The sequence below is a fragment of the Psittacula echo genome, assembly GCF_963264785.1.
Source record: "Psittacula echo genome assembly, chromosome: 4".
Taxonomy (NCBI): domain Eukaryota; kingdom Metazoa; phylum Chordata; class Aves; order Psittaciformes; family Psittacidae; genus Psittacula; species Psittacula echo.
Window position 1 is genome coordinate 80,535,824 of NC_137738.1, and position 27,342 is coordinate 80,563,165.

General features: G+C 35.9%; 1 protein-coding gene across 1 annotated transcript in view; it reads left to right on the top strand.

Annotated features, from left to right (window-relative positions):
* Positions 1-27,342, top strand: part of EYS (eyes shut homolog) — a gene marked incomplete at its 5' end in the record, with an annotated part of 835,842 nt that overhangs the window by 691,228 nt on the left and 117,272 nt on the right. Inside the window, one exon of the mRNA XM_080615919.1 lies at positions 232-381. Within this exon, the coding sequence (XP_080472045.1) occupies positions 232-381 (150 nt within the window). The remainder of the gene's footprint in view (positions 1-231; positions 382-27,342) is intronic.

The following is a 27,342-nucleotide window of genomic DNA, read 5'->3' on the forward strand; positions in this document are numbered from 1 at the left end:
TTACTTTGTCTTGTTATCATCTGTTGATACAGAATTTGCTTTTATCTTACAGTCAAGTGGAGTCCTTTATATTGGTAGAAGACTCCTCAATTGTGACACATAATTGTCATAATTATAATAAATAAGACACAGCATTATGATTGGTGATGGCATTCCAGTAGTGTGGAATAGTTTTGGAAGGTCCTACACTTTCAGAAGTGTAACTGTCTCCATTTTTGTTTTCAAAGCTAGTGAAAGGAATTTTGGACAACAGTTCCTTCACTTGTATCTTGTGGAAGGAAGACCAACAGTTCGATTCAGCTGTGGAAACTCTCAGAACATTCTGACTGTATCTGTCAATCAATCCATTAGCAAAGGTACACTCATCCCTATCACAATAAGGTAAGAACTTACCACTGTGTTGCACTGAAGAGTTTTAGTCATATATATATTGAGCAATAAACTCTGACTTCACCTTTTTTTTTTTTGGCAATAAAAAGACATATTGGAAAACAAAATTGCATGCATATTTGGAAAACTTTTTCATAAGGTAGTGTTCTTGATGGAAAATACATTTTAGTTCACACAGATTGGTTTGGTCCTTTGTAGAACTTAGGAATCATTCAAACTTCAGACACTTCTACAGATACAGATAAAGTCAGTTTGAGAGCTGACACAATTTAGACATAACGTTGGAGGTAGCTCAAAATTTAAGCTACCAAATTGGTATCAAATTGGTAGCTCATAATTTCTGCTTATTAATTTATACATTGAATAAATTAGACTTGTCATCAGAATTCTGGTGATAAATATAGGACTAATTTATTTTTTAAGATTAAAAATTAAGAAATGAACATGCTAACAACATCTCACAATGTAGGCTGGACTTGATGATCTTAAGGGTCTTCTCCAACCTGAACAATTCTATGATTTTATAAGCTGTCATTGCTACATATGCAACTGTCCTGTCAGCAGTATACAGTGGTGGCTGACCAGTACTGTTATTTTTAACCCAGTGCACACAATAGTTCACAGAATAGTTAATTTATAATTTTGGAAAAGATATTGGTATCATGCCTTGCTAAAAGATTAACTCCTTTTTTACTTGTGGAATTTCATATGTGCTAGTTTGGAAAAAGGTATGAATAAGATATTATAGATGTTGTGTTATATTAGTAAAGTATGTAATGTTTATCTTAAAAATGGTTTAACAATAATTCTGACACCCATATGAATTTTAAATTTACTATAATTAAGATATTATATTATTTTATTTATTAAATAGCTAAAATATCAGAGCTAATTGGTGCACCTGAACTGTAAACATTTGTGATGTGAGGGAATTCATTGCACAAGTTATTAAATTAAAGGTAGGTTTAGATAGGACAAATTTTGCTGTTAGAGGAGACTGCAAAAGTTACTCTGAAATATGAACATCAGAGTTCTCGAAATTACCCTTTAACTACCAAAAATGAAAGAAAAAGCATATCTAAAGATTTTTGTATTTGCCTTCTCAGCTTGAGATCTCAGTATATTAAGTAGACTTATACAGGGAGAAAGGACTGTTTAGTCTTTTTTTTTGGCTAGATATTCTTCTCACCCCATAAGCTTTACCATAATGTTTTAAAACAAAGTATTAGAATGTAAATATAAAACCTCTTTTCAACATATGGAAGAATAAAAGGATCTACTATTTCAGAAGTTGTTTCATTTCCATCTTATATTTCTTCTCAGCCACAGGTCTATTCATTACTCTTCTGCTACATTTAAAACAGATTTTTCCTTTCATTTTATATTAGCATTAATCCCTAATATTAATGAGGCAAAGTCACACAGCATACATTCAAATCTGCTTACATGTTAGCTGAAAGTATATTAATCTATTTTAGGGGTTTCGTACAAATTGTAAATGTATTTAAAATTTATAAAGAAATTTCTATCTCTCGCTATCCCTAAAAGACAACAGATAAAGATTTTTTTTTTCTCTTTGAAGATACGTGTTAGAAGTATGAAGCTCAACATTAACAAACAATTCCAAGGAGTTTTTTTAATCTCAAAGACTACTCTTGTGTGAGACATTGGTCAGCTAACTGTCTGCACTGTATTAGCTGTGGTAGCACCATGTCTCTGCTTTGTAAGGTTGAGACATTAAAATGCTGTACAGATTTCAAAGCTTAATAATAAGCAACAAATGCAGCTTAATGGCATTGAAAAGATTGATTCTAATTATAAAGTTCATGTTCACAATAAAAAAAATTCCTTAGTTTTCCAGCTTAAAATTAACACCTGGATATTTATGGCTTCATTCTCCATAGTGTTACATTAAAAAGTAATGTCAGTTCAATTTGCACTTTACCTTTGTTTACTGGAATTTATACTGCTATCTTTAAAAATGGCATATTAAATAACTTGCAAGGTGTGATTGTAGGCTGTGACTGGTGGGGACTTACATTCATCTGAAGGCTTGGCCTTCAAAATGACTAGTGATTACTCTTGTGAGTCCTTCCAAAATGTAGAGAGAGCAGTATATCCTTCACCAAGCAGCAATAAAGTTGTAATCCTTCAGCAATCATCCTTAACCTTTGCCAAAGAAAAAAGCAAATGACGAGGCATTTCTGCATGCACACACACACACACACACACACCCCGGATCTTGTATCATAGGCTACAAAATGCAAATCCACAACAGATCTGTTAATTTGTGTTCTCTTAGTGACTGCTGAAGATAGAGAACTGTATCTGTATGTTTTACCTGCAAAATTAATGAGGGGTTTTGATTTTTTTTTTCCCTTCTAATGCAGGAAAAGACACAGACTGGAATAAATAATTTTTTCTATTTCTATTTGAAAACACTCCGACTGGGAGATAATATTTCATTAAACTTGACTTTTAATAAGTCTATAAGATTTCATTTAACAGATATTACAGTTCTGGGTGCAACTATGGCTCCAGTGGATAAACAGTGTAATTAACACAACCAATAATGTCTATAGAACAGATTTTCATCTTCTCAAACTTTTTGTTTCTACATCCACCACGTGCAGGAAACTAAGATATACTCATAGTTTACAACTACTGCTTTCTCTTAACTATGTGGTTATTTTTCTTAGATATGGCCATTTCTTTCAAATCTGATGAAGATTTAATGAGTTTTAAATGCTCAGTCGTTGCTTTTACGGTCCTTGAGAAATGACAGCTTTATAGGAAAAAGCTGTAAAACTCTGATTGCTTGCTTTTTTTTGCCTTGCCTGTAGAAACTAGAGACTGGTTTCAATGCAGTTTTATTCACTGTTTCCATTTCTGTTTATTTTAGAATTATTCATTTTCTGGTTTTTAAAATGTGCATTTGTTTGGGTTTCACTTTTTGTGATTACATAATCGATATTGTATTGAACATTTCAGCTAAAGCTTTGAGCACACATGTGAGATGTAGTTTAGATTGCCTTTATGGATTTGTTCCTTAAACTTATTCAAAGCATATTAGTTCAAACACATTTCATTCTGTGCGTGGATTCTGAAATGTGTTTCCTTGTGCAAAATTTGCTGTATGTTATTTGTGGTTAAAATGATGTCGATGTCACTGTCACTGGGGTTAGATAGTGCTTCTTCAATTCAGTGGTTAAAGGAAAGTAATTTTAACAAGCAAGAGATTGAAATTATCATGTCACCATTATTTTGATTCTTTGAGATAGTGGGGTGGATTTTACCTTTTAAAGTAGGAATATTTATATAATTTTTTTAAACATCTTACACTTTTCTTCTCTAGATTTTATTTTTTAAATTATAGTTCCTTAAAATGTTTAGATTGTTCTAAACAGTAATGGGGGATATGAGATTCTTTTCTGTTTGGACGATTCTAGGCAACCATTAATTAAAATCTTGCCTATGTATTATAGTGTCACTCTTTTCCATTTTATTTACCTTGTCGTGGTTTAAGCCCAGTTGGCAACTCAGCCAAGCAGCCCGCTCTCTCACTCCCCCACCTTTCCTTCCCCCCCGCTCCCAGAGAGATGGGGAGGAGAATCGAAAGAATGTAACTACCACAGGTTGAGATAAAAACAGTCCAGTAACTAAGGTATAGCACAAAACCACTACTGCTACCACCAATAATAATAATGATAAGGGAAATAACAAGGGAAGAGAATACAACCTCCCACCACCCACCTACCGACACCCAGCCTGACCGAGCAGTGATCTAGCCCTTCCAGGTAACTGCTCCCAGTTTATATACTGGACATGATGCGCTGTGGTATGGAATACCTCTTCGGCTAGTTTGGGTCAGGTGTCCTGTCTCTGCTTCCTCCCGGCTTCCCCTCCTCCCTGGCAGAGCATGAGACTCACAAAGTCCTTGATCAGAGTAAACATTACTGAGCAGCAACTAAAAACATCGGTGTTATCAGCATTGTTCCCAGGCTGAAAGTCAAAACCACAGCACTGCACCAGCTACTAAGAAGGAGACAAAATGACTGCTACTGCTGAACTCAGGACAACCTGAAGAATTGTCAGAATTTTGCTGTGGAATTTAATAAACATAGCACCCATCCCCAAGGAGCTTTATCAATGTATTCTGTACATTAATATTTCATGTATCTTTCAAGTGAACATATCAAATGTAGTTGTTTCCAGTTTTCTGTCACACTTTAATTAGTGGTATGGATGTAAGCATTTACTCATGGTTGAAAAGGGCACCTTTAGCCATCCATAAAAGGCTTTATTTGTTAAATAAATTATTCAGTTAATGTTGTTTGCCCAATTCTAGCCTTGGCCATGCAGTGGTACAGAGTTGCTGAAGCTTATTATTTGGTCTTCATGCTGGAAAAGTAGATGGCACATTCTAAAATGTGAAAGTTGAGATCCAGCAGAACATGAGCCGCCAGCATGCCCCGGTGGCTGAAAAGCCAGAAGCATCCTGGCTTGTATCAGAAAGTGTGACCAGTAGGATGCATCCAACTGGCCTTGGTCCATTGATCCAGCCTGTCCAGTTCCCTCTGCGGAGCCTTCCTACCCTCCAGCAGATCAACACTCCCATCTGTCCTGGGTTCAGCAGCAGCAGTCAGTTTTTCTCCTTCTTAGTAGCTGGTGCAGCGTTGTGGTTTTGACTTTCGGCCTGGGAATAATACTGATAAAGCCGATGTTTTCAGTTGCTGCTCAGTAATGTTTACTCTGATCAAGGACTTTGTGAGTCTCATGCTCTGCCAGGGAGGAGGGGAAGCCGGGAGGAAGCAGGGACAGAACACCTGACCCAAACTAGCCAAAGAGGTATCCCATCACAGCACGTCATGCCCGGGGATGTAACTGGGAGTTACCCAGAAGGGCGCACTCTCTGATCAATTGGGCTTGTTTTCGGCAGGTGGCACCGTATTCTCTTCCCTTGTTATTTCTCTTATCATTATTATTATTGGTGGTAGCAGTAGTGATTTGTGTTATACCTTAGTTACAGGACTGTTTTTATCTCAACCCGTGGGAGCTGCATTTTTTCGATTCTTCTCCCCATCCCTCTGGGACAGGGTTGGGGGGAGTAGAAACTGCGTGACTGACTTGCCGACTGGCTTAAACCACAGCACCACTGAGTTTGGTGTCATCTGTAAACTCAGTGAGGGTGCAGTTGATCCCCTTGTCAAGATAATTGATAAAGATACTATACAGAACTGGTCCCAGTGCTCAGCCCTGGGGAATGCCACTTGTAACCAGTTGCTAACTGGATTTAACTCCATTCACCACCATTCTTTGGGTTCAGCCACTTATCCATTTTTTTTTAGCCAGCAGTGAGTATACCTTTCCAAGCCATGAGCAGCCAGTTTCTCCAGGAGAATGCTGTAGGAAACTGTGTCAGCTGCTTTACTATAGTCTAGGTGAAGAAAATCCACAGCCTTTCCCTCTTCCACTGACAGTATTTTTATGATAAATGTTTGCAGACTACAGTCTTATTAGCTCCATACAGTACATACTGGCTTAAGAATTCTCTTCTTTCACACTGTTTTCTTTATGCAGTGATCCTCAACACAGACAGTTCACTAAGCTCTTTAATGGCAGCTATGTTAAGAGGAGAGAGGAAGTATCATGTGCTTTGGCCATGATTTTTTTTTTTTATTTTTCTCTTGATCAATGTGATTTTAAAGATTTATTATTTTAATTTTAATTTTGTAACTTTTAGCTGGGTAAATCTGATATGAAATTTAATTTCCATCAACTATGTTTTATTCCAAAGCGGCTCACCGCAGACAAGTTCATAGTGTATGGAGTCATGTCATTCTGCTTTTCTGTCAGATAAAAGGGCTATATCACTATGGAAGTGATTGATACGTGCTGTGTTTTCTTATTTGCAAGTTAGCAAGCTGTATTAAATGTCATTTGAGTACCTGTAAGGATGTCTAGTCCAGAAGCTAAAACAACTGATGAAAAAAAAATGTTAACGTTTAATTACTTATGTAATTAGGTGTGAGTTTTCTTCAGTCTCTTTCAAATACTTACATACCTATGTAAATTTTTAAATGTGAACTGTAGCAACAGTTCAGTAATACTGAGTAGCATAGTACAGCACTGTCAGCTGCCTTTCCTGAAGTGACAGGCATCAACAGATCTTCTCACAGTTGTGAACAGCACCCTCCATCATACTGATGTCTACTCTGAGTCACATGGAATACAGTGACCTACCTGAAACCACAGAGAAACATAAGCAAAGTATGTTTATATTTCAAAGATAAAAATTTTGAAAAAAAAAATGAGCTGTTGACTACTTATGCTATTCAAGAAATATTCTAATGACTTGCATTCACTCCATCTAACCTTATCTGCTCTCAAGTTAGGTATCTAGTCTAAAGGAGTTAGTACACATAAATATGTGGATTAATGGGAAAAAAATAAAAATTCATACAGTACTCAGACTATTATCGCTCACTAGAACTTTCTGCCATTCAACTGAAATTTTGCAGCTTGTCTTTAGGTTGTCTACCTCCACTGAAAAATAGAGGTCAGTGCTAAATGACAAACATTCTGAAAAGATAAAAGCATAGATTTTCAAAACAAAACTTATTACTTTCTCACAATCTTTTTCCCATTGAGAAAGTCTTCATTCTGTTGAAATTGCTGCAACTTCAAATCTACTTGAAAAGTCAAGATTCTGATGTTGTGAGCCTTAATGGTAAAAGTAATATATTACTTAAATTTCTTTAGTACCATGAAAAACAATAGTGCAAACAGCGACAAAGTTATTTGAATTTTAAACAATTTTCTCTTTCTTAAGCCCTGTTACTATGGTGCACCTTCCAACCTCCTAATGAAAATGGAATTTGAAAAATTAGATTTTGTTTGTGATCCTATGTTATCAAATTTTATGTCACATCTGTCATTCTGTTAAATCCAATTCTGTCTGGGGTCAAATGCTGACTTTTAACTCAAAAAGATAACTCTGAGCTTGAGCTTGAAATTGACATAGTAAATTCCTGTCAAACCTTCAGTGTCCTGAAAAAAAGGAGGACACAATTTAACCTCTATTCCTCAAAGCATCATCCACTAGAATTTAAACTTTTTTACTTGACAGAATAAGAGATGCTACAGATTACTGTATTCACTGTAAGAAGAACGGACAGCTGTTATTTTTACCTACATTATTATCTGTTTCAAGAATCATAGAATAATAAAATCTATGATTCTGTATTCTTATCTGGTTTAAGAAATTAAAATACTTCATTCGTATTCCCAAGGCTGTTGGGGGTATTTGTAGTTATAAGCAGTTCAACTTAGCATAATTAAGCAAAATCAGGTAACACACAAATATTACAGTAACTTTCACAGTAGTTTATTTTGCATTGCATTTACCTTTCTAGGATGAGCTAACTCATCCTTAAAGAAGAAACAGCTGGCAAATCCTGTCTCATTCAAAGACTTCTAGTATAGCAACATACCATTTGAAAATCATCACAAGAAATTAATTCTACCAATGTGTGGTTTTGTTTGCACATGTATGGTATCCTAGGAATAGATTTATTAATAGCATACATATATGTACATATATGTGAAGAAAGACTGTTTTGAGTTCCTTTCTTCAAGCCTGTGACAGCTGGTAACCTTTGACTTCAATAAAGCTGTTCCATTTCCTGGACATTTATTTTGAAAATAGAGAAACATTTTTGTTTCTCATTTTGTAACGTTATTTTCTTTGCCTGCAGGCATAACTGTCTCATAACTATGTGAAATAAATAATTATTAGCCATAAAGACTTGAAGAGTTAACTTTTCAGTAATGTACAAGGCATACACGTTATGATGTTGAGCAAAAAAAGAAATACTTCTGATGATTTCTCTTTTGTGAGGCTTTATATTTTGTATACTAACTGTCCCAGTGAGAGTGCCTGTATAGCCTGGTGGTAAAATGGAAGGTGTTTTGTATCTTTTCAGTGGTTAAGGTTAATTCCTGGCCAATAATTTTGTTGCATTTTCCTCAGTCTTCATCTCTAAATAGAGGACCATACTTGAAAATAATAATGACAGTTGATATTCTCGGATTTGACCAACATTTTTTGTTATGCCTGTTTTCCCTAAGATAAGTTGAACATTTCAGTAATACCCCTCAAACCATGAATTCCATTGCTGTCAATTATCGATTTTAAAGAAATACCAAGTGGCTCAAGATGGCATATTTTCTTTGTATTTTTCCTACTAGGATTGAAATTGTGATAGGAATAGGACTAAGGAGGGGTGCTTACAAGCTTTGTCATATCAATATTCATTTGCTCAAACAGGATCAGCTGTAACGACCATAGTAATCTCTAATGTCGGTAATTAGATATGTGAAGAGATTGCTAGGTTTTCATGCTATAACCTTCACAGAGCATGACTAAAGTATTGTATGATTCAGAACATTCTAACACTATCCTGTTTAGTAGTCCCTTTTATCAAAATTGAGATGACTAATAGCTAGTGTAATTTTCAGAAGCAAGAATAACCAGAAAATCTCATTTTCCAAAGAAAGCTCTAGGATTAGTAATCACATTAAAGAAACCATTTCAATGCACTGTCGATAATTGCAATAATTATTTATTAATTTCTCATTGACTGATGTTGCTAATAGCAATTTTTAGTTTATATGATTTTGCTGAAGCTCTATGCCACAATTTACTGGGTAAATTGATCTGCATTTCACCAGAATTAAGGTATGCATTATAAAACAAAACGAATGCACATTTCATTACCTTTTAGTTTTAGGTTTGATTATGTGTTATAATTTTAAAAATTGTAATAAGTTTTGAAGAATCTCTGTGTTTCTGCAAGGAAAATAACAAGATTAAAGTTCTAATAGTCTTTATAACACAATTCCCATTTTCTGTATACATCTGCTTTGAAAATTCTATAATTTGCCTTTTAGCAATGTTACAGCTAAAGCATTTGTAAGTGTTCTTTTTATTATATCACGGAAATTCTAAACTGTTTTTATCTTAAATTTCCAGAATTTTGTTAAACTCTTTAGAGCACTCCCTTCATGTATTCATATATTAAAGCTTTAAGGGTGATCCTTTCAAACACACCGTAGTACTTTTATTTCCCCTGTGCTACATAAAGCACTGTATTCCACATACTGTTGATGGGATTGCTTACTCACTGCAGTTTCTCTAGACAGATAGTTTCTGCTCCATGATCTCACAGTATTCACTTTTTTTGTCTTCTTGTAGCTAGATGAGTCTGTCTGAAACAGATAGCAGAGATTTCAAAATACTTGGCTGTTCCAGCTATTCCAGCTAAGAAACAGAATGCAGAGCCTTTCTAATCTGCTTGGAAGTAAAAGCAGTTCCTTCACATACATGATAATTCATGTTAGTTTGGCACAGTATGTGGAACTATAGAAATATAGTATGTTGCCAAATAGCCATGTCTTCTTCACAAGAAGTGAGATGATAGTAAATATTTACACTGTTGTATTTGTGAGTTTTGAAGTGCTAAACAAACAAACAAACAAAATCTTGTGAAGGCAAAGCAATTTTTAAAATTCTCTTCCTCAAGCCTGTTATTGCATAAGTGGAAGATCAATACAGAAATAAAATTGGTTCAGTGTGCTTCTAACAGCTTACAGTTCTCTTTTTTGTTTGTTTTAGCTGAAAGCAAAAAGAAGTGCTGTTTGCTCTGTAGATATTGAAAATCAGTAAAATCAAAAAATAGTAGGGAGGTAGATTTTGCATTAATATCCAAAAAAGGAGTGGTGGAGGGAAAGGGAAGAAAACGTATGTCCAGACAAGCCAAGTTAGCTCTCTGATACACCTCATGAGCACCAGTAGCTGTAGAGGAATCAGAGGGCAGGTGTCCACAAACAATGAAACAGGCAGTGAAGTCGTGTGGTCCAGACTGCTGCGAGATGAGCTTAATTTTCTCCTCTGTGCTAAGGAGAAGGGAGCAGTTCTTGATCTAGGCAATCAGCTCCTAGCTCAGCAGCAAACTTCCTATGTGGTCTGAGAGTCTGGTTACTCTTGGCTTGTTACTTAGCTTGCACAGGTCTGAAGTGGGAGTATTTCTTTCCTATCTCAGAAAGATGTTCGAAAGTTTAAATGTTCTGAGGCCATGTATTTAAACAGATTTTTAAAACATGTCATTGAGATCCTGGTACATGATCTGTATATTGTACTATACTCAATCCAGCTGTGTAACCCAAAATCATCACAGAACCTCAGATATACTAACCAGGGATGTCTGTTTCATACAGTTCATTGGAAATCTATATTCAAGGTGATGAGGGAAGGAAGAAACAGCAATAGTTGCTCTGTGGCTTATTACTATTATGTTATTTTAATTACTATAACCTTATTTCTAACTTCTTGCTTTCTGAATTGGAACAGGCTGCCCAGGGGGGTTGTGGAGTCTCCTTCTCTGGAGACATTCAAAACCTGCCTGGACACATTCCTGTGTAACCTCATCTAGATGTTCCTGCTCCGGCAGGGGGATTGGACTAGATGATCTTTTGAGGTCCCTTCGAATCTCTAACATACTGTGATACTGTGATACTGTGAATGAACTGCAGGCAGATATTTTATATATAGTTTGCATATATAAAGAGAAGGAAAAAAATGGGACATCAAACAGCTGATTGTTTTAAAAATAACCAGTTTAATTCTAGCTTTATATACTGGCAGTGAGAAAATTTGGTGCTGCAAATTTAATTACTTAATTAAAGAGAGTATTGAGTAAAATTCACATATACATTTGTTAAATAGTCTTCTTGAGTAGTCAGGTTTGAGAGAGAGATACAGCTGAGAGAGGTACATGCGAGCTGCATTTTTCTAAAAGTCTGAAAGAAACTCAGGAATACAACTGAGGAAGGAAGGTATTTCTCTATGACTGAAGTACATTATATGATGTATTTATATTCTGGAATGTAATTAATTCAAGTGGGAGAAGCTTTTTTTTCATCTCTCCACTTTGTTGACTGTCATTATCTCTTGCTTGCTCTTTGAAGCACCCATTGACCTGGCTTTTTATTAGACCACACAATGTCCATGAAACTTTCCCCTCTGCTTGCTTATCATTGTGTGCCCCTTGCCTTTTATTCCACTGTCTTTAGCTTTGTTGATCTATTTCCTATTGAGTTATTGATGGTGCTGTTACATCTACTTCTGATCACCTTCATCTAAATATGCTTTGTCATTTTGTGACCATTACTTGATCTTGTCCTTGACATGGCTGGAAATACAAAATCAAAATAATGCACTTCACTGGAGACTGCAGACAGAAATCTAACCTGTGGGTAAATGTAGCAGAAACTAGAGGGCAGACACCTTCATCAGGAACAGGTTAAGTGTGCAGATTTGTGCTAGTATTACACCATACAGTTCAAAACAAGGTAAGCTATTTTAAAATAGCTAAGCCTAGTTTTCAAAGTCATTGCTGTTATACTGGTACTGACAAGGTTGTACAATAAGTCACTTAGGTTTTCAGCTAATATATTTACATCCACATGTCAATATCTTAATCTTTTAGCAAAGTGCATGCAGAGCTTATAGGAAGAACGTGTACCAAGTGCGGGTGCCCAGGAACTGCCAGCAGGGGCTGCCAGGCGGCATCTACGAGGAGAGGCCAGGGCTCTCCTGTGCTGGACACAGCCAGCTCCAGATCCAGACCACCCACCGCGGGGAATCACTGAGTCCCACATCTGAAGTGGGGGTGCCTCAGGGAAACGTTTTTAAGGAAGTGCAAACACCACACAGGAAGATGTTGAGGGGGAAAGGAAAAGCAGTTCTGTGAGCACAAAGGAGGGGAGGAGGCTTTTCAGGCACCAGAGCCAACGTTTAAGTAATTAATTAATTAAATTATTTCTCCCCGTGGCAAGTCTGTTTTACCTATGTCTGTAATTGGTAAGTGATCACTCTGTATCTCAGCCTGGGAGCTTTTTCATCTTATTCCCCCATCCCCACTGTTATCCTTATGAAGAGGAGTGAGAAAGCGGCTGGGTGGGTAGCTGGCAGCTGGCCGAAGTCAACCCACCACAGAAGGAACTGTGGAGTAGTTTTTCTACATTCCTTGCATACATAGTTGTGTAGGTAAACACTGTAATAAATGTGACCTTTGTAGTTTACTTAAACTACAGCTAGTGCTGCCTTGTGTTGGATAAGGTTTTATTCTTCTGTTGCTCAACAGAAGGTAAAGGTGACTATACTGTAGAATTCTTGTAGTCACATTATAAGTTTTATCATATAATGAACATAGAAAACTAATTAATGTCTAGCACTACTGGTGCTGTTGTCTTTCCAGAGGCATGAAAACCATCCGCTGCAGCACAAGGTATTTCAGGATATAGTAACTATTTTGTCATAGTTTGCAAAAAGGTTCTCTAGGTCTCTGGAAACTCAGTGCTTTACTATGAAATAACAAGACTTTATATAAGGCCAAATCTGCATTGAACTCACACTCCAAGTGAACTGTATGAAACAGACATGCAATATGGTGGTTTGGATTACAATAAAATGAAATTCCTCTTCAGGCTGTAGACTGCCTTTTCTGGAGGTTTTGCTCAACTGCAGGATCACATGTTCGCTGTACCTTTCGCTGTCTAAGAAAATGGTGCATATATAGCTTTGGGATATATATCACTGTGGTTTTTCTTCTACAGCTTCCATGCAGTTTGCAGTGCTGGTCATCCATTTGCATTGATGGTGGATACAACTTGATGGGTTTTAGTGAGAACACCAGGAACTAAGGATCTGTACATAGTCACAGAAACTGTTTTATCCCCCTTACAGTTCACATTGTCTTGTCAGAGCTGCCAGCACCTAGTGAACTGGAAGTAATAACAGATGTAAATGTAGGAGCTATAACGTAGCATGCTGTGTTACTACTAAATTACACAGCAGCTCTTCAAAACACCTTCAGAAAATACATTTTCTCTTGCATTTGAATACATTTTATGTAAATCTGATAGGTGGTTTGGCCCCTGGGTTTTGTTCCCAGCACTGTCAGAAGCAATCTTCTGCAACCTCTTTTGTTCACCCATCTGGAAAATAACAGGATTATACTTGCAGGCCTTGTGGGGAATGGTGTAAGTTTTGCTCAATGGCAAATGTGAAAAATACAAAACTAAACACCAGTCTGTGGTTCACATAAGACAAGGCGTAATCTGACCATTCTTTGCTTGGATGAAGTGGATGAAAAACACTCTTCCTGAAGGTAGGTGTCTATTATTTACCTGCCCATGGCAGAGGGTTGGAACTAGGTGATCTTTAAGGTCCCTTACAATCCAAACCGTTCTATGATTCTATGATTATCAAGATTGTGAGTTCTTCCTTCACCTTTAACAGAAGAGAGGCACATATCACTTTGTTTTAGTGAATTTATTTGGACCAAATACTTACCCCTATAATCTTTCTGTAGAGTCTCCTTTACCTCGGATTGCTAACTGTATTTCATGCAGATACTGAATCAGGCATTTCTATGGTACCACTTTGTAAATGGTGTTTCTTCAGTTCTCATGTAGATCAGCATAAGGTGGAGATATGTAAGATAAAACAGGCTCACAGTTACATGAGTGAAGTTTGCTGGTTGCTTGATGTAGACAATAAGCTCAGCAGCAGCATATACCAAATGTGTATATATGGTTTTTAAATCTAGAACTCAGTGTGGTGATGCACTGAGGTTCTCTTAGCTAAAGACATAGTATTGCTGGTCTTGCTAAACACCCGATTCCTCCCCCAGGGACAAGGAATGCTTTCTAAGCCTGTATTATTCCATATGTTTTCTCTTAACCTTTTTAAGACTCAAATTTAAGCCAGAAAGTTTTGCTGTTTGTTTTGTTGGGTTTTGGTTTGTTTTGGTGTTTGTTTGGTGTTTTTTTTTCCAAAACATACTTAATAATAGAGGAAGCCTCTATTTCATAATAGGGAAACATGGTAGACATCTCCATTTGCTTCATCCTTACTAAAAACTGCAAAATATCTGAGAATGCTAAAAAGTAATCCTATGGTATTCGTGTGTTCACACATTCCAACACCTACAACATTAATTCATATTGAATAGCAAATGTCTGTATATTATTGTATATACTGCATTTCACCATAAAGTATTTTGAGACAATTTAACACCTGTAACATTATATTTTTCTTGTGAGTTTTACGCTGATAAGCATCTTACAGCTTTTGGAATCAATATATCTCTTATTAAAGTCCTCTTTGCTCAGGAGGGTAGTGTCAGTCTTACTGGACAGGCAACTGAAAGAAAAGGCTAACATTGTCTCATTAGCTGTGAAGGGCTACCGAAATTCTCTTGAACTGACTATAAAAATCATCTTTTACGGGATTTGGTAATTTGGGTTTTAGTGGGATCAGGTCTCTAATCACACTCCTTGAACACCTGCATCAAGGTGTTAATGGGCACCATTCTTTTTGTCAGCAGCACAGTCTCAGATTGACTAAATCTGCCCCTTATTAAGAGTAGATTAAATATGAAATATTTTACCACTCAGGCAAGTATGGTAGTTATAAGCCAAAAGAGGCCTAAGCTTGGATATTACTCTATTGTTCTTTCTAGATTCCTCTGATTCTTAATTTGATGAGTTAATGTGTAGAAGACAAACTTTATCCAAAGACAGTGGGCCTAACACTGTCGGAATTAGTTCATTTCATACAACTGCTTTGTGATTTAAAGTGATTTGTCCATACAGTTTTAATTACAACACATGTTTTCTGACAGGTTTGCAGCAATTTTGTGAGCTTTCTTCTGTTGGTAGCTTTTATCTTCTTGTCCATGTGGTACAAAATCAGTGCTTAAATGCACTCTTTCTATGATTTCTTTTTTTTGGTAAACTACTCAAAATGTTTTAAGAAGACAGAGAAAGGATGGCATTTTTCTCAGTTATGAAGAGGAAGACTGTTAAGTATGCCAAAGGTGCACATTGAATACAGAAGTCCAAAGGGCTGAAACATTTACAGCTACATTAGGTAGGAAATTAAGCAGCACAGAATTGCTCAGTTTAAATTCAAGTTGAGCTGCAAGAAGCCAGTATATATCATCTCATCTAACAGAAGTTCTTGAACTAAACATGAACTAATGTTTTGCCACCTGCAAGTTTCACAGCATACTGCTGCTGCATCTTCAGATGATGAAATAAGTTAAATTGCCTAATAACTGGGAAAATTGTAGGTACATATTCTAGACTTTTCAAATCTCATTGCATACCTTTAAACAAAAGGTAGACAAAAATTCAGAGTTTCTATTCCTCCAAACAGCATATTCAGTTATTTGAGATCTTTCAGTTGTCAGCAGCTGAGAGTATCCCTGCTCATTTTAATATCAGATAATTAAGGATAGTTTTCCATGGGCTCCAAGGAACTTCTCTTATAAAAACAGTATGTTTTAAATCATCATCATGGATGGAGGACAAGTAGATTCCAAATTGCTGAGCTGATGAAAGACAAATATTAAAAACTTTGTCTAACAAGGTTCTTACCCTCTCCTTTGCAGTTACCTCTCTGAAAAGAATCATGTTGTCTGTTTGCATCAGTATAGAGTTGGTTTCTGATTTAAGCCAAATAAGGGCTGTTTCTTCCCTACCTAGCCAAATTGCTATATCAGCATTCAGCAGTAACAATAGTAGACACACAGAACTTCTGTCGTGGTTTAAGCCCAGCCAGTGACTCAGAACCACGCAGTCGGTCACTCACTGCCCGCTTTCTTCCTCCCCTGCTCCCAGAGGGATGGTGAAAAGAATCAAAAGAATGTAACTCCCTCAGGTTGAGATAAGAACAGTCCAGTAACTAAGGTATAACACAAACCACTGCTGCTACCACCAATAATAATAATGATAAGGGAAATAACAAGGGAGAGAATACAACCACTCACCACCCGCCAATCGATACCCAGTCCGACCGAGCAGTGATCTAACTCTTCTGGGTAGCTCTCAGTTTACATCCTGGGCGTGACGTGCTGTGGTATGGAATGCCCCTTTGGCTAGTTTGAGTCAGGTGTCCTGTCTCTGCTTCCTCCCGGCTTCCCCTCCTCCCTGGCAGAGCATGAGACTCAGAAAGTCCTTGGTCAGAGTAAACATTACTGAGCAGCAACTAAAAACATCGGTGTTATCAGCATTATTCCCAGGCTGAAAGTCAAAAACACAACGCTGCACCAGCTACTAAGAAGGAGAAAAATGACTGCTACTGCTGAACCCAGGACAACTTCCTTTGCTCCTCCAACACTTCCAATGAGAAAAGCATGATAAAAAAAGACAGTGGAAAGAAAAAAAATGTTAATCAATCATGCAGCAGATTTTCCATACTAGATTCCCCAAACAACTTATTCTGCTTATCTAATTATATGAGCACATATTATAGTTGAATCATCATGAGCATGCACCCAGCTGTTCACATGCCAGGCATAAGTGTTTGGGTTTATATTTTTCCCTTCCTGACCAGATAGTAGTGTAATTTTTTATTTGTTTTTAATTTGAAAAACAATCCAATGGCTGTTTACTGAAAGCAGTGGTAGGATTAGCTGATCTAATGCTGCTCACTGCCTTCCTGTCTACTCTTCTCCTGCTGTTCACAATGAGAGGCAGATATAAATAGAAATTTTCCAGATTTATCATTAAGCAAAGTCCTTGATATTGACCGAATACAGAAAAATATTTTTCTGTAAAAACCGAAAAGACAGAAAAATATTTAACTGCTGTAAGTTTATCATTTCAGTGGGTACGTTCTTTAAAAGCAAGTTGGGTTTAGATTGATTCTTCTTAATTTCTAGTAACTTCACATAGGAACAATTACTTAGTGGATATAACCATGACAATCACGGAAATTGCACTCATTACTCGTCATACTTGGCATTCCTGGGACATGATCTTGGGCAAGACTTCTCATCTATCTTTGTTTCAGCTCCTTCCCTGTGATAAAAGATTTGCAGAGATCTTGTTATTATAAAATTTATTAATAATCACAAAGTGCTGAGATGCATAACTGAAGACTAAAACAGCTTATGTCTGATAGGTAAAGGTTTTTCCTAAAATACACTGTTATTCAATTAAATATTTAAAAAATCTTTGCTTTAACCTACTGCTGTCCTTTCTGTCCTTTCAATATGGCCTCCAGTCCTTTCAATATCTCCTTTCATCATTGCCTCTCATAAGACCCTTATATTCAGATTAGATAAATGGGTGGAAAATTTGATGGTCAGCAGTGCATAGTCTAGGTGGCAGTCAGTTATTAGTGGCATCCTTTAGTGCCCAATACCGCGACAAAAGAAATAATAAAGTAGCGCATTGGGTCCTTCTGAGGAAAAGAAAGGAATCATAGGGCTGAAACATGAGGAATAGCTTGTGGATTCCCCTACCTTTAGTGCCTTCTGCCAATGCACTGCACACCAGATTTCATCTTGAAGTTTTTGATTGATTAGTGTGCATGTAGTTATGCCAGGAAAGGAGACAACACCTTACTTAATTCAGTATTTATTTTATTACCTAAGAAACCAATAATAATTAGAATTAGAAAGCTAAGAATACCAAACAAAGAACTACTTAAGCAACAGCTGTACCTACTAACAACACAGCACATAGACATCTCACTCAGGAATAACCTGTTACATTTGCATGTCGTCTGCAGCCTATGCTACAGCTGCAGCAGGGAGGCCATGCACCATGCTCACACTTATCCTGGCAGGGTCCTGAATATGCCTGGCTGCCAGGGCTGCCTCAGAGCCCACACCTTGGAGGACACCTTTCCCACCAGACATGAACACAGCCAGTGGTAATCCCCATCCATCAGGTGTTTCTTTCAACTGAGGTTCTGCTGCTGCACCTCCGTCCCCCAGCAGTGCCTGTTCTTGGCCATGTACCCCACCAATTCAGGTCCCAACCTCAATACCAACCCATGGACTGACCTCCCATCCTGGACTCAGCACAGGCTCATGTTCTGCACCAGGAGGTGCTGTTTCTAAATGATCCCAGTAAGAAAGGCACTTAAACTCTGTAAAGTATTGTTTAAAATGCTACTAGGGCTAACACTGTAAAGAGGATAGTACAGGCATCTTATATCTCTTCAGACAATGGCAACCTTGGGTTATGCAGCATCAAATGGGTTTCCAATCAAAGGGTTACCCCATTTTGATCATTTATCGGATTTTCTTACAAGAAAACAACTCTTCATCATTTCTAGAGTTGCCCTGCTCCTGGCTGAGGTGGTAGGAAAGGCCCTGGCTGCCAATCCTTGCCCTGTTACCCCAGAGAGCCCCTGTGACTCCTGACACCCCAGCCTTGAGGGAGCAACTAGCCCACACTGTGTCCTGACTGATCAAGTCTGGAATATTACACTTGGTCTACCTTCCAGCAATGAATGATCAATGCTCCTGTACATCCTCCTATAAGGCAGTACTTCCACGCACAGGTTAGACCTACTGGTGTTAACACCTTTAGGGTCTTCAGAGCATCTTTTCTCCCACCAAAGTTTGTGTAGTACCGCGGTTGTTTTACATAAGCAGTCTCCTGCAGTGGGAATAAAATCTGCATTAATTCACACTTCCAGGTGGGAACTTTGTGATTTCACATTATTGAACAAGGTATTTAAACTTAATCAATTTGATTTGTGCATTTAATCTAAACTGTTGCAGATCAGAGACAGCATAATATGAAATTAATTTTTCTCAATTAGAAATGTTTATTCTGATAAACTAAATCTTTATTCAGTGCTTGATTTTTTTAACTCAAGTATCCATACAGTTAATAGAACTGAGCATCTCTCTGAAATGAAAGAGTTTATCTCAATTTTTTTCTTGTATGTGTGTATTTGCATTCATAATATTTAAGTGAAAAAGTGGACATCAAAATGAAGAAACAAAGCACCTCATCTTTAAGGAAAACCAGATTGTACATACACAGCAACACTTATTGTTGTGTTTGTTTATACTTTAATAATTTCCTTAATGAGTTACATTCATAAATATAATCTTTTTAAAAGGCTGCTGTTCTACATAAGATTTTTTCTACACATGAAGAAGTATAACCCTTGCATATCATACAAGATTGCCCTTTTCCAAGAGCATCTCATACTTTCTATTTCTGAAATTTGATAGAAGTAATTTATCTTATTTAAAAAAAAAAAAGAAAACAGAAAATTTAATAAAGTGTGGCTTCTGAACACACGTTTATTCAATCTAAACATCATATTTACCTATTTTTTTCTTTTTTTGCAGTTAATATTCATGAATTTTGAGCAATATTTATTTTTCAAATAATACGCTTCAGCTCAAATCACTAATCAAAGTGACTGAAAAAAATAGGTGGCATATTTCTAATGCATTAGAAAATGTACCGCTTTCTATTTAAATAGTCTCTCTTGAAGCACTTCTAAATGACTTTATAATCTGTATTTTGTCTTTTTATATTCAAATAGAGGATAAGCATTATGATCCTCACTTTCATATATATTTAAGAGTATATTTAAGGAAAATTGCAGCTAAAACGTGAATAAACGTATCACCATAAAGCAGACTGTTTTTCTTTTTTCTTTTTATTTAAAAGTAGTTAGTTATAGCTTAAAAAAATATCCTTGGCTGTTCATGCTGGATGCTGCAATTCAGGCAGCTTCAGCTACAAAATACATATGAAAATACATATGAGAATCTTGATTTCTTTGAAAGAGCTGTTGTAAAGCTCAGAGTTTTTGATGACAGCAAAAAACACAGCATACGTATTACCATAAGCAGACTGCTTTAAAATTCTTAATGAGCCTGGTCCAGTTAAAGCTGAGTGGACCCTTTTAATCAGTTCAGACTACAACAGTGAATTTCCATGCAATTCTGTATTTATGTATATATTCTGAAAGCACAGATCTGCTCCATTTTCTCCTTTGTGCATTCAATTAAATAAGTATCAGTCACGAAGTAAGTTTTTTAAAAATGCAATTAACTCATTACATTGCTTTGCAGTTAGGCTTCAGAAATCAATAAATCTAGTAAGAGGGTATGCCATTTAATGTTTCTGTGTTGTATTATTAACTTCAAGTGAGTTGCTCATACTTTGAGAAAGCACGTTAATAATATGGCCAGCACTTTAAGTAGCACTGCTACCTTTCATTTATCCAAAATCAGAATTATTCTTACGTGTATTGAAGAGAGCCTGAAGGAATTATAATGACAAAGACCTTATTTCTTACAGATGGCGTCAAACAAGAGAAAATTTTGGTGAGGCTGCAGACACAGAGATAACATTCAGATGTTGTTACAGTTTACTAAGAAAGAATTATTTATCCCCAGTTTCATCTGAGTTACTGGGCTGATGTATCACCCTTCTACAGTATACTCTGCAGGTCTGCTTGGCCCTTTATGACAGCATAAGAAGTAATGCTTGCTACAGATAAAACTTTAGTGATGATTCTTGTCATATCTAGAAAACTATTCTTTAGAGAAAAAAAAAAATACATTAGCACCTTGAATGAAATTAAAATAATAATTTTCCAAAATAAGCTGTAGAAAATTTTATATCCTATTTTAAGAGCTCTCCTGGGCTCCATATGCTTTGACTCACATTCTCTTGTCACCTTTTCACTCGACTTTAATGTAATTCAACTGAATTAGGCATTTTTAGACTTTTATAGAAGAGTTGAGTAGAGGATATATGTGCTTCAGCACTTTTTCCTGCATTATAAGAGATATTAGGTGTCTTCTTATTCCTTTTTTGCAACTAAGATACTTCTGAGAATGCGAAGAACGAAATTATATAATGTGATAAGCAGAGGCCAAGAATAGGCTGTCTGAATGAATGAGAAGCAGGCACATAAGGTTTGCTTAAGTTGCAATTACAGCAGTGTGAGAGTAGCTCCAAGGTCCAAAGACTTAAGGTTATAAAAGATTAGAAGACATGAGCCTTAAAGGGTCTGAAATCAAAATACCACAGGTTTTTTTATTTGGGTTTTTTTTTTCAGTTTGGGTTTTTTGTGTTTTTTTCTTACTTGAATGCATGAAACCGAAATACCAGCAGGATGTCTCTTGGTTATGAGTGCTAGCAAAAATGCCAGCATCAACCTCAGGGTTTGCATTAGTTGGCAATAGAGGGTTTTTATGCTTTAGAGTCTCCACAGAACTTTCAGTATAAGTATATAAATTGTTCCTTCTCCTGGCATTCTAGTTAAAGAGACAGTTTCTCATTGACCACATTACTTAACCAATTTTTCTCTTTAGTTTTCCCACGTAGAGGGAAGGTAGCAATTTTAGACTATTAAAGCATACAAAGGAAAACTAATTAGTGCTCCTGTGTAGAAGTAATATATATTACTCGTTACTGTATTTTTTCTGTCTGTAATAGGTAAGAAAACAGAAGATTCTCAATCTGAAGTCATTGCAGTACTGCGTTGCTATCTGTACAACTTTGCATTATACAGCTTTATTCATGTGTCAGTTGGATTCCTAATTTTCATTCATAGGATCAGATTTATGAGACACTAAATGGAAGATATATCTGAAGATAGCTCAACATAATAATTTATTCCTATACTCTAGTGCAATACTATGCTCCTGATAACTCCAGAAGAGTTGCTCTGCTGCTGGGAGTGATAGGCCTTTTCAGGGAAGGTGACCACAACTGCTAGGACATTACCTACTAGATCTCTTTGTTAGCACATTTCCAACTATTTTTGAGGCATTCAGTTGGTGAGGTGTTAGAACAATTGAGCCCTCAACATTTGTTTGAAGTTACCTTTTTTATTATTAAGTGTAATTTTCCCACCTCAAAATATGGTATTTTGGATGTATTATTCTTTTTCTTTATTCCTTTTTTTGATCTGTTTTAACCATTTTAACATGCACAATTTATGAATAAACAAACAAAAAAAAAAAAAAAAAAACAACCCAACACTGTAGGCAAATTGTTATTTTAACCATATTGTAGGTAAATGTGGGTTGTCAGAAGTTTATGTATGCGTGTATTTTCTCAAATCTCTGTATCTCACAGGCATTTCATGGGACCGTTGCGTCTATACATACATACACTGATTTGCTATTTTCCTTTATTTTCAATAATGCTTTCCTATGTATGAGACTCAGTTTGCTGATAAGTAGATACATGATTTAACAAAGAGTTTTAAAGATGCAATATCATAGTTTGCAATGCAAACTGTGTACACAGTATCCAAATAGATTTTGACATTTGAGATTTTTACTGAGTGCTCTGTTTCATATTTTGCCATATGTTAATTTGCTCACTGGGAGATAATACTGAGTGTTTCTTATATAGAATTATAACCTGCTTCTACTGATACCGGTTTGGTTTTTTTACAGAAGCACGATCCAATACATTTTCTCAGGGTGTTCAAAATCATTGTAACTGCAAGTGATTTTGTACTTAAAGAGAATGATATGGCTAATGATGGACAGCTAGTCATGTTTCTCTTGAGAATAAAATATCTCTGCATTGGTAAAGTCTCATACTTTTGTATTTTTCTTGTAAAGTTATTGTTCAACTGCTCCATGTAATCAAATTTAGGCTTCAATTTGTTCATTGTTTAACAAAAGTCTCACAACTCACCCTTCATCAATACAATATTGCATTGTCGCATTTGATTACAATTATGACTTTTTCTATATTAACAGTATCACCTAATTTAATTCCCCTAAAGTGTATGATTTTTGAGATTATAGATCCATGTTAGGGAGCTTGTTTACCATTTTCTTTGCTGAAATGGGTTCATCTCTATTTAAGAAAAGAATAGGTCAAAACCTATTATGTAATTAACATTCAGAAAAAGGGTTTAGTCTCTTTTCACATTAGAATATTCTTTCAGTTAAAATTATATTTGAATTTCCCTCATTTTTCCACTCCTTCTACACTTTGTATTAGGTCTTGCATAGGCTATAACTGGAGGCTTTTAGCTGAAGGAGAAAGCTTTCCTTTCTGTTGTTATATATTTTTTAATAAAATTGTTTGAATGCAATTACATCTATATTAAAAAATAAGTGAATTAGAAAAGCAAGATTAGAAGGTAAGAACAAGCTGTGCAAAAGACTCCAAGCACTTTCCCTGAGGAACGTCCATCTCTCAAGCTCCAAAGAGTAGGATAGTAGAAGTCTTTTTCTTTGGTTTAATGTAGAATCAAAGAAAAGTTAAAAGTAGCCATAATGGAAATTAGAACAGCCTATTGATGAGGTTGATTACTGGATTTAAAATGTTTTTTTATCAGCAACAAAAACTATTTGCTCCATGAACTTATCTAACAGAAAAAAAGCCCATAAAATATGCAAAGAAGCTAATTATGATCCAACAGAGAATAGTCAGTACATAAGCACAAGCACAGTACATATTCTCCAGTCTTCTAAGTAAGAACATGTCCTGAAACTCAGATTAGCACTTAATGTTTCCATAAGAGCTGGTAACTACTGTCACAATTAGTTTTGTAACAATCTATTCTTCCAGTATGGTCATGGTCATGGATAACTGATAGTAACTGTCATAATGATGATAAATATTAAATTTTGTTGTAGCTTCAAAACTCTGCATAAGTGTTAATATTAATTTTTCCAGCATGTTTGTGTTATTCCCATTTTTATGTGTGTGAAATGAAGCTGTCACAGTTTTTCAGTCTGTTGTCACAGTGCACTGATGTGTTTACACCACTGTAGTCCCTGTGAAGTCAGTGCAACTGCAGAGATATGATTAAGAGCGGAATTTACACTTTCCTTTAAGAATACAGACTGAGAACAGATATCTTTAAGGTCATGATTCATGAAGTATATACCTTGAAGAAAAGCATTCCTTTGAAGTAAATGATCCTTAGGTGCATGCTGCCTGTAGTATGCTCGGTGATATATGCAATAGAAAGAGTCCCATTAACCAATCTACTAAAGGATCATATACTTGACTGTTGGACTGGCAGAGCTACAGTAAGTGAAGCATAAAGCAAGATAAGTAGAACCTAGCATAAACAGCATCTGTTTGACCTTAGGTAGATATTACCATTTTCATCAGTGCTTACACAGAAACATGAATTTCTGGGGTTTTTTAAGATTCTATATGATGTGTGAAAAAGTGTATGCCAACATTAAGTAAAGAAATCGCATCTTCTGTGCATGGTAGACAATATTAGACAAGATAAAATGTGTTTGTTCTCCTTAGGCTATCCAATTCTATTCGTATCTCCACAGCAAAAGAGAAAAAAGGGACATTTTACAATGTAGAGATACTACCGATATATAGTCTCACATATTCTTCAAGGTGATGCACCATTTGAAGGCTATTAGCATGCCTTATGTAGCAGGCAACAATCAAAATGAGGGAATGCAGATACCAAATACGCTGATAATAAGGGAACAGAAGATCAGAGATCAGTAAAAGGATTAATCAAAATTCCTGCTGATTAATAAAGTGGGCTGTTAAGAAATACTTCATCAGTCTTTGGCCTCACCTTGGAAGAAAGCAGAAAAATGTTTTACATGTCTGCTGTCTCTATACCTATCTATACACTCTATTATTGTGCTTACATTTTCTGTAATACGATGACATTTTTTACTTATTTTCAGCTTGTCACCTACTCTCAAGGATCTTTCCTGTGGAATTGTATAACTGTTTCCAAGTCCTAGGAACTTCCAAAATCCACTGTGAAGCACATTTTCTTTATAATTATTATGCCATATTAAGCACTGTCTTCATTATGTTAATACTAGATTAATTATTACTGGATTATGAGAAAGGACATGACAACAAACCTAGCAAAACATGCCCTTAAGAGCTAACTCGATGAAAGCTGATGATTTGCACCAAGCCAGTTTCTGGTGAACCTTTATTATATTAATTTATCTCTAAATCAAAGAAAATGTCACAGGAATGGAAGAGTAGAATGAATAAACTTTTTTAAAAAAATACCTTTTAGCATAACAGAAAAGGTTCTGTCCAACAAAACCATGGTAAAACATCAGTGTCAGACTGACATCTTTTCATAATAAAACTGAGGAGTATGGAAGCTCACAAATAATAAACAGGTTTGAAATTTAGCAGGTTCATTTTGAAAGTATGCAAAATGTATTCTCACATCATGTTAATAATGTAAAGCCAAGATGTATTGTCCTCTTATGGATACTTAATTTCTTATAGCTTCATACATGAATGATGGGAGAACGCTCAGCAAGTTTAATATGAGAGCCATATAAGAATGCTATTATTCTTCCTGAATTAATCAGAACTGAGGAAGAGCTAGCCATATTTTCTCGCTTGTGTTAATGCAAGTTTGTTAACATATGTTATACTTTGTTAGAATTTGGCTTGTTCTCAGAATACCCAGCAAGTACTGTGATGGCACTTTTGAAGTCAGAATTTTGAAAAATGACATTCTCCATATGTACAACAAATTCTGCTAGCTGGCAATCTACTAAGAAACAAGAAGCAACTAGTACAATTTTAATGCCAAACTCTGTATCATGTTTATAGCAAAGTGTATAAAATATCTGTGAGAGGGTTTAGACATGGTAACATAACAGCACTTTTATTAATATGGTCAGATTTTTGTTAAGAAAATTATGACCTCCTGGAATATGCAAAATCACATGGGGAAAAGCTATAAGGTTTCACCATTTCTTGTTGGTTTTCCCTCTCAGACATGTAAATTTGAAGATATTTTGAAAGAAGTAAAAAAGCTGTGTGGCAGAATAGCGGAACAGCATGCTTTTAGTACAAAAGTATGATATTACTGTGCAAATCGTTCTGTGTATTACACAAGAGTTCTGTTGTAAACATCATATGTACAACTCAATTCAAACTTTCTCATAGATTTTGATGTGTTGACAGAAGTATTTGTTATTTCCCACAGATAAATCCAAAAGTCTGGAAGAAAATCAAGTGTGTTCCGTAGGTAAAACAACACTGTCAATAAATCTATAATCAAAGGCAAATAAGAAGCATTTAATTTAAAAGGCAATTGATGTTAAAAGTAGTGCCTAAGACTGGTATTCCCATAAAACTGTGTATCTGTGTTCAAGCAACAAATAGGTAGTTCCTTTTTATGTTTCCTTCTTTGCAACTACAATGAAGAAAGAGAAAATGAAGTGCTTTGAAGACTTTCAGAGTCAAACTATAATGTAACAGGGTTGATGCTCTAAAAACTTCAGGGTTTTTAGAGCAGTTTTTTGCAACTGTTTTCACTGAAAACAATAAGTAGTATTTTGCAGCAGTGCAATATGGGACACTGAGATAAACTGAGCTGAAGACAAAGCGCTGTGTACAACAGTAGGAGAAAACTCCAATTGAATTTAAAATATTTTTCATTTTCTGCAGCAGCTAGTAACAGAACATCTAATGTCTTTTTGAATCAACAAAAATCATGTGGTACTGCAGAACCCACTATACTGTAGAAACACACCAAGCTGTATAAGGCACAGAGATAGATTTCTCTCCAAGCCATAGTACCCTTATTATTGGAAAGACATATGTCAGAGCAACCGCTTATACTCATAAGGCAAGCTAGACCCCGAGAAATATTCGTGTGCACTACTATGCTAATTTGCTATCTTTCAGGGCTCACTCTCTGAAATTCATCCACCTTTGTGTATTTTTAGTTCTTATTTTCCTACATATTCTACTAAAACTGATAAAGAAATGAAAGAGGAATTTAAGAACAAATAGCAGAACATTTTTTTAGCATTGTTAGGAGGAACAGCCTTCTATGTGTGGATATGGGAATGTATCAGCAATAATGGGGAATGTAATGTTCAGTCTAATGCTGCCAAAGACTGTTAACTCTTTTTCTTCACATAGTGAGGAACAGCTTTTGAATATTACACAAATACCAGATATTCTAGGACACAACAATTAAGAAAACACTGAAAATAAACCATCAGCAAAACTGTCAGATTTTCTGCCCCATCAGAAAAGCCTTTCAAGTTAGGGTTTCTTTTCTTCTCCAAACCCAGACCTCTGATAACTAATCATAGA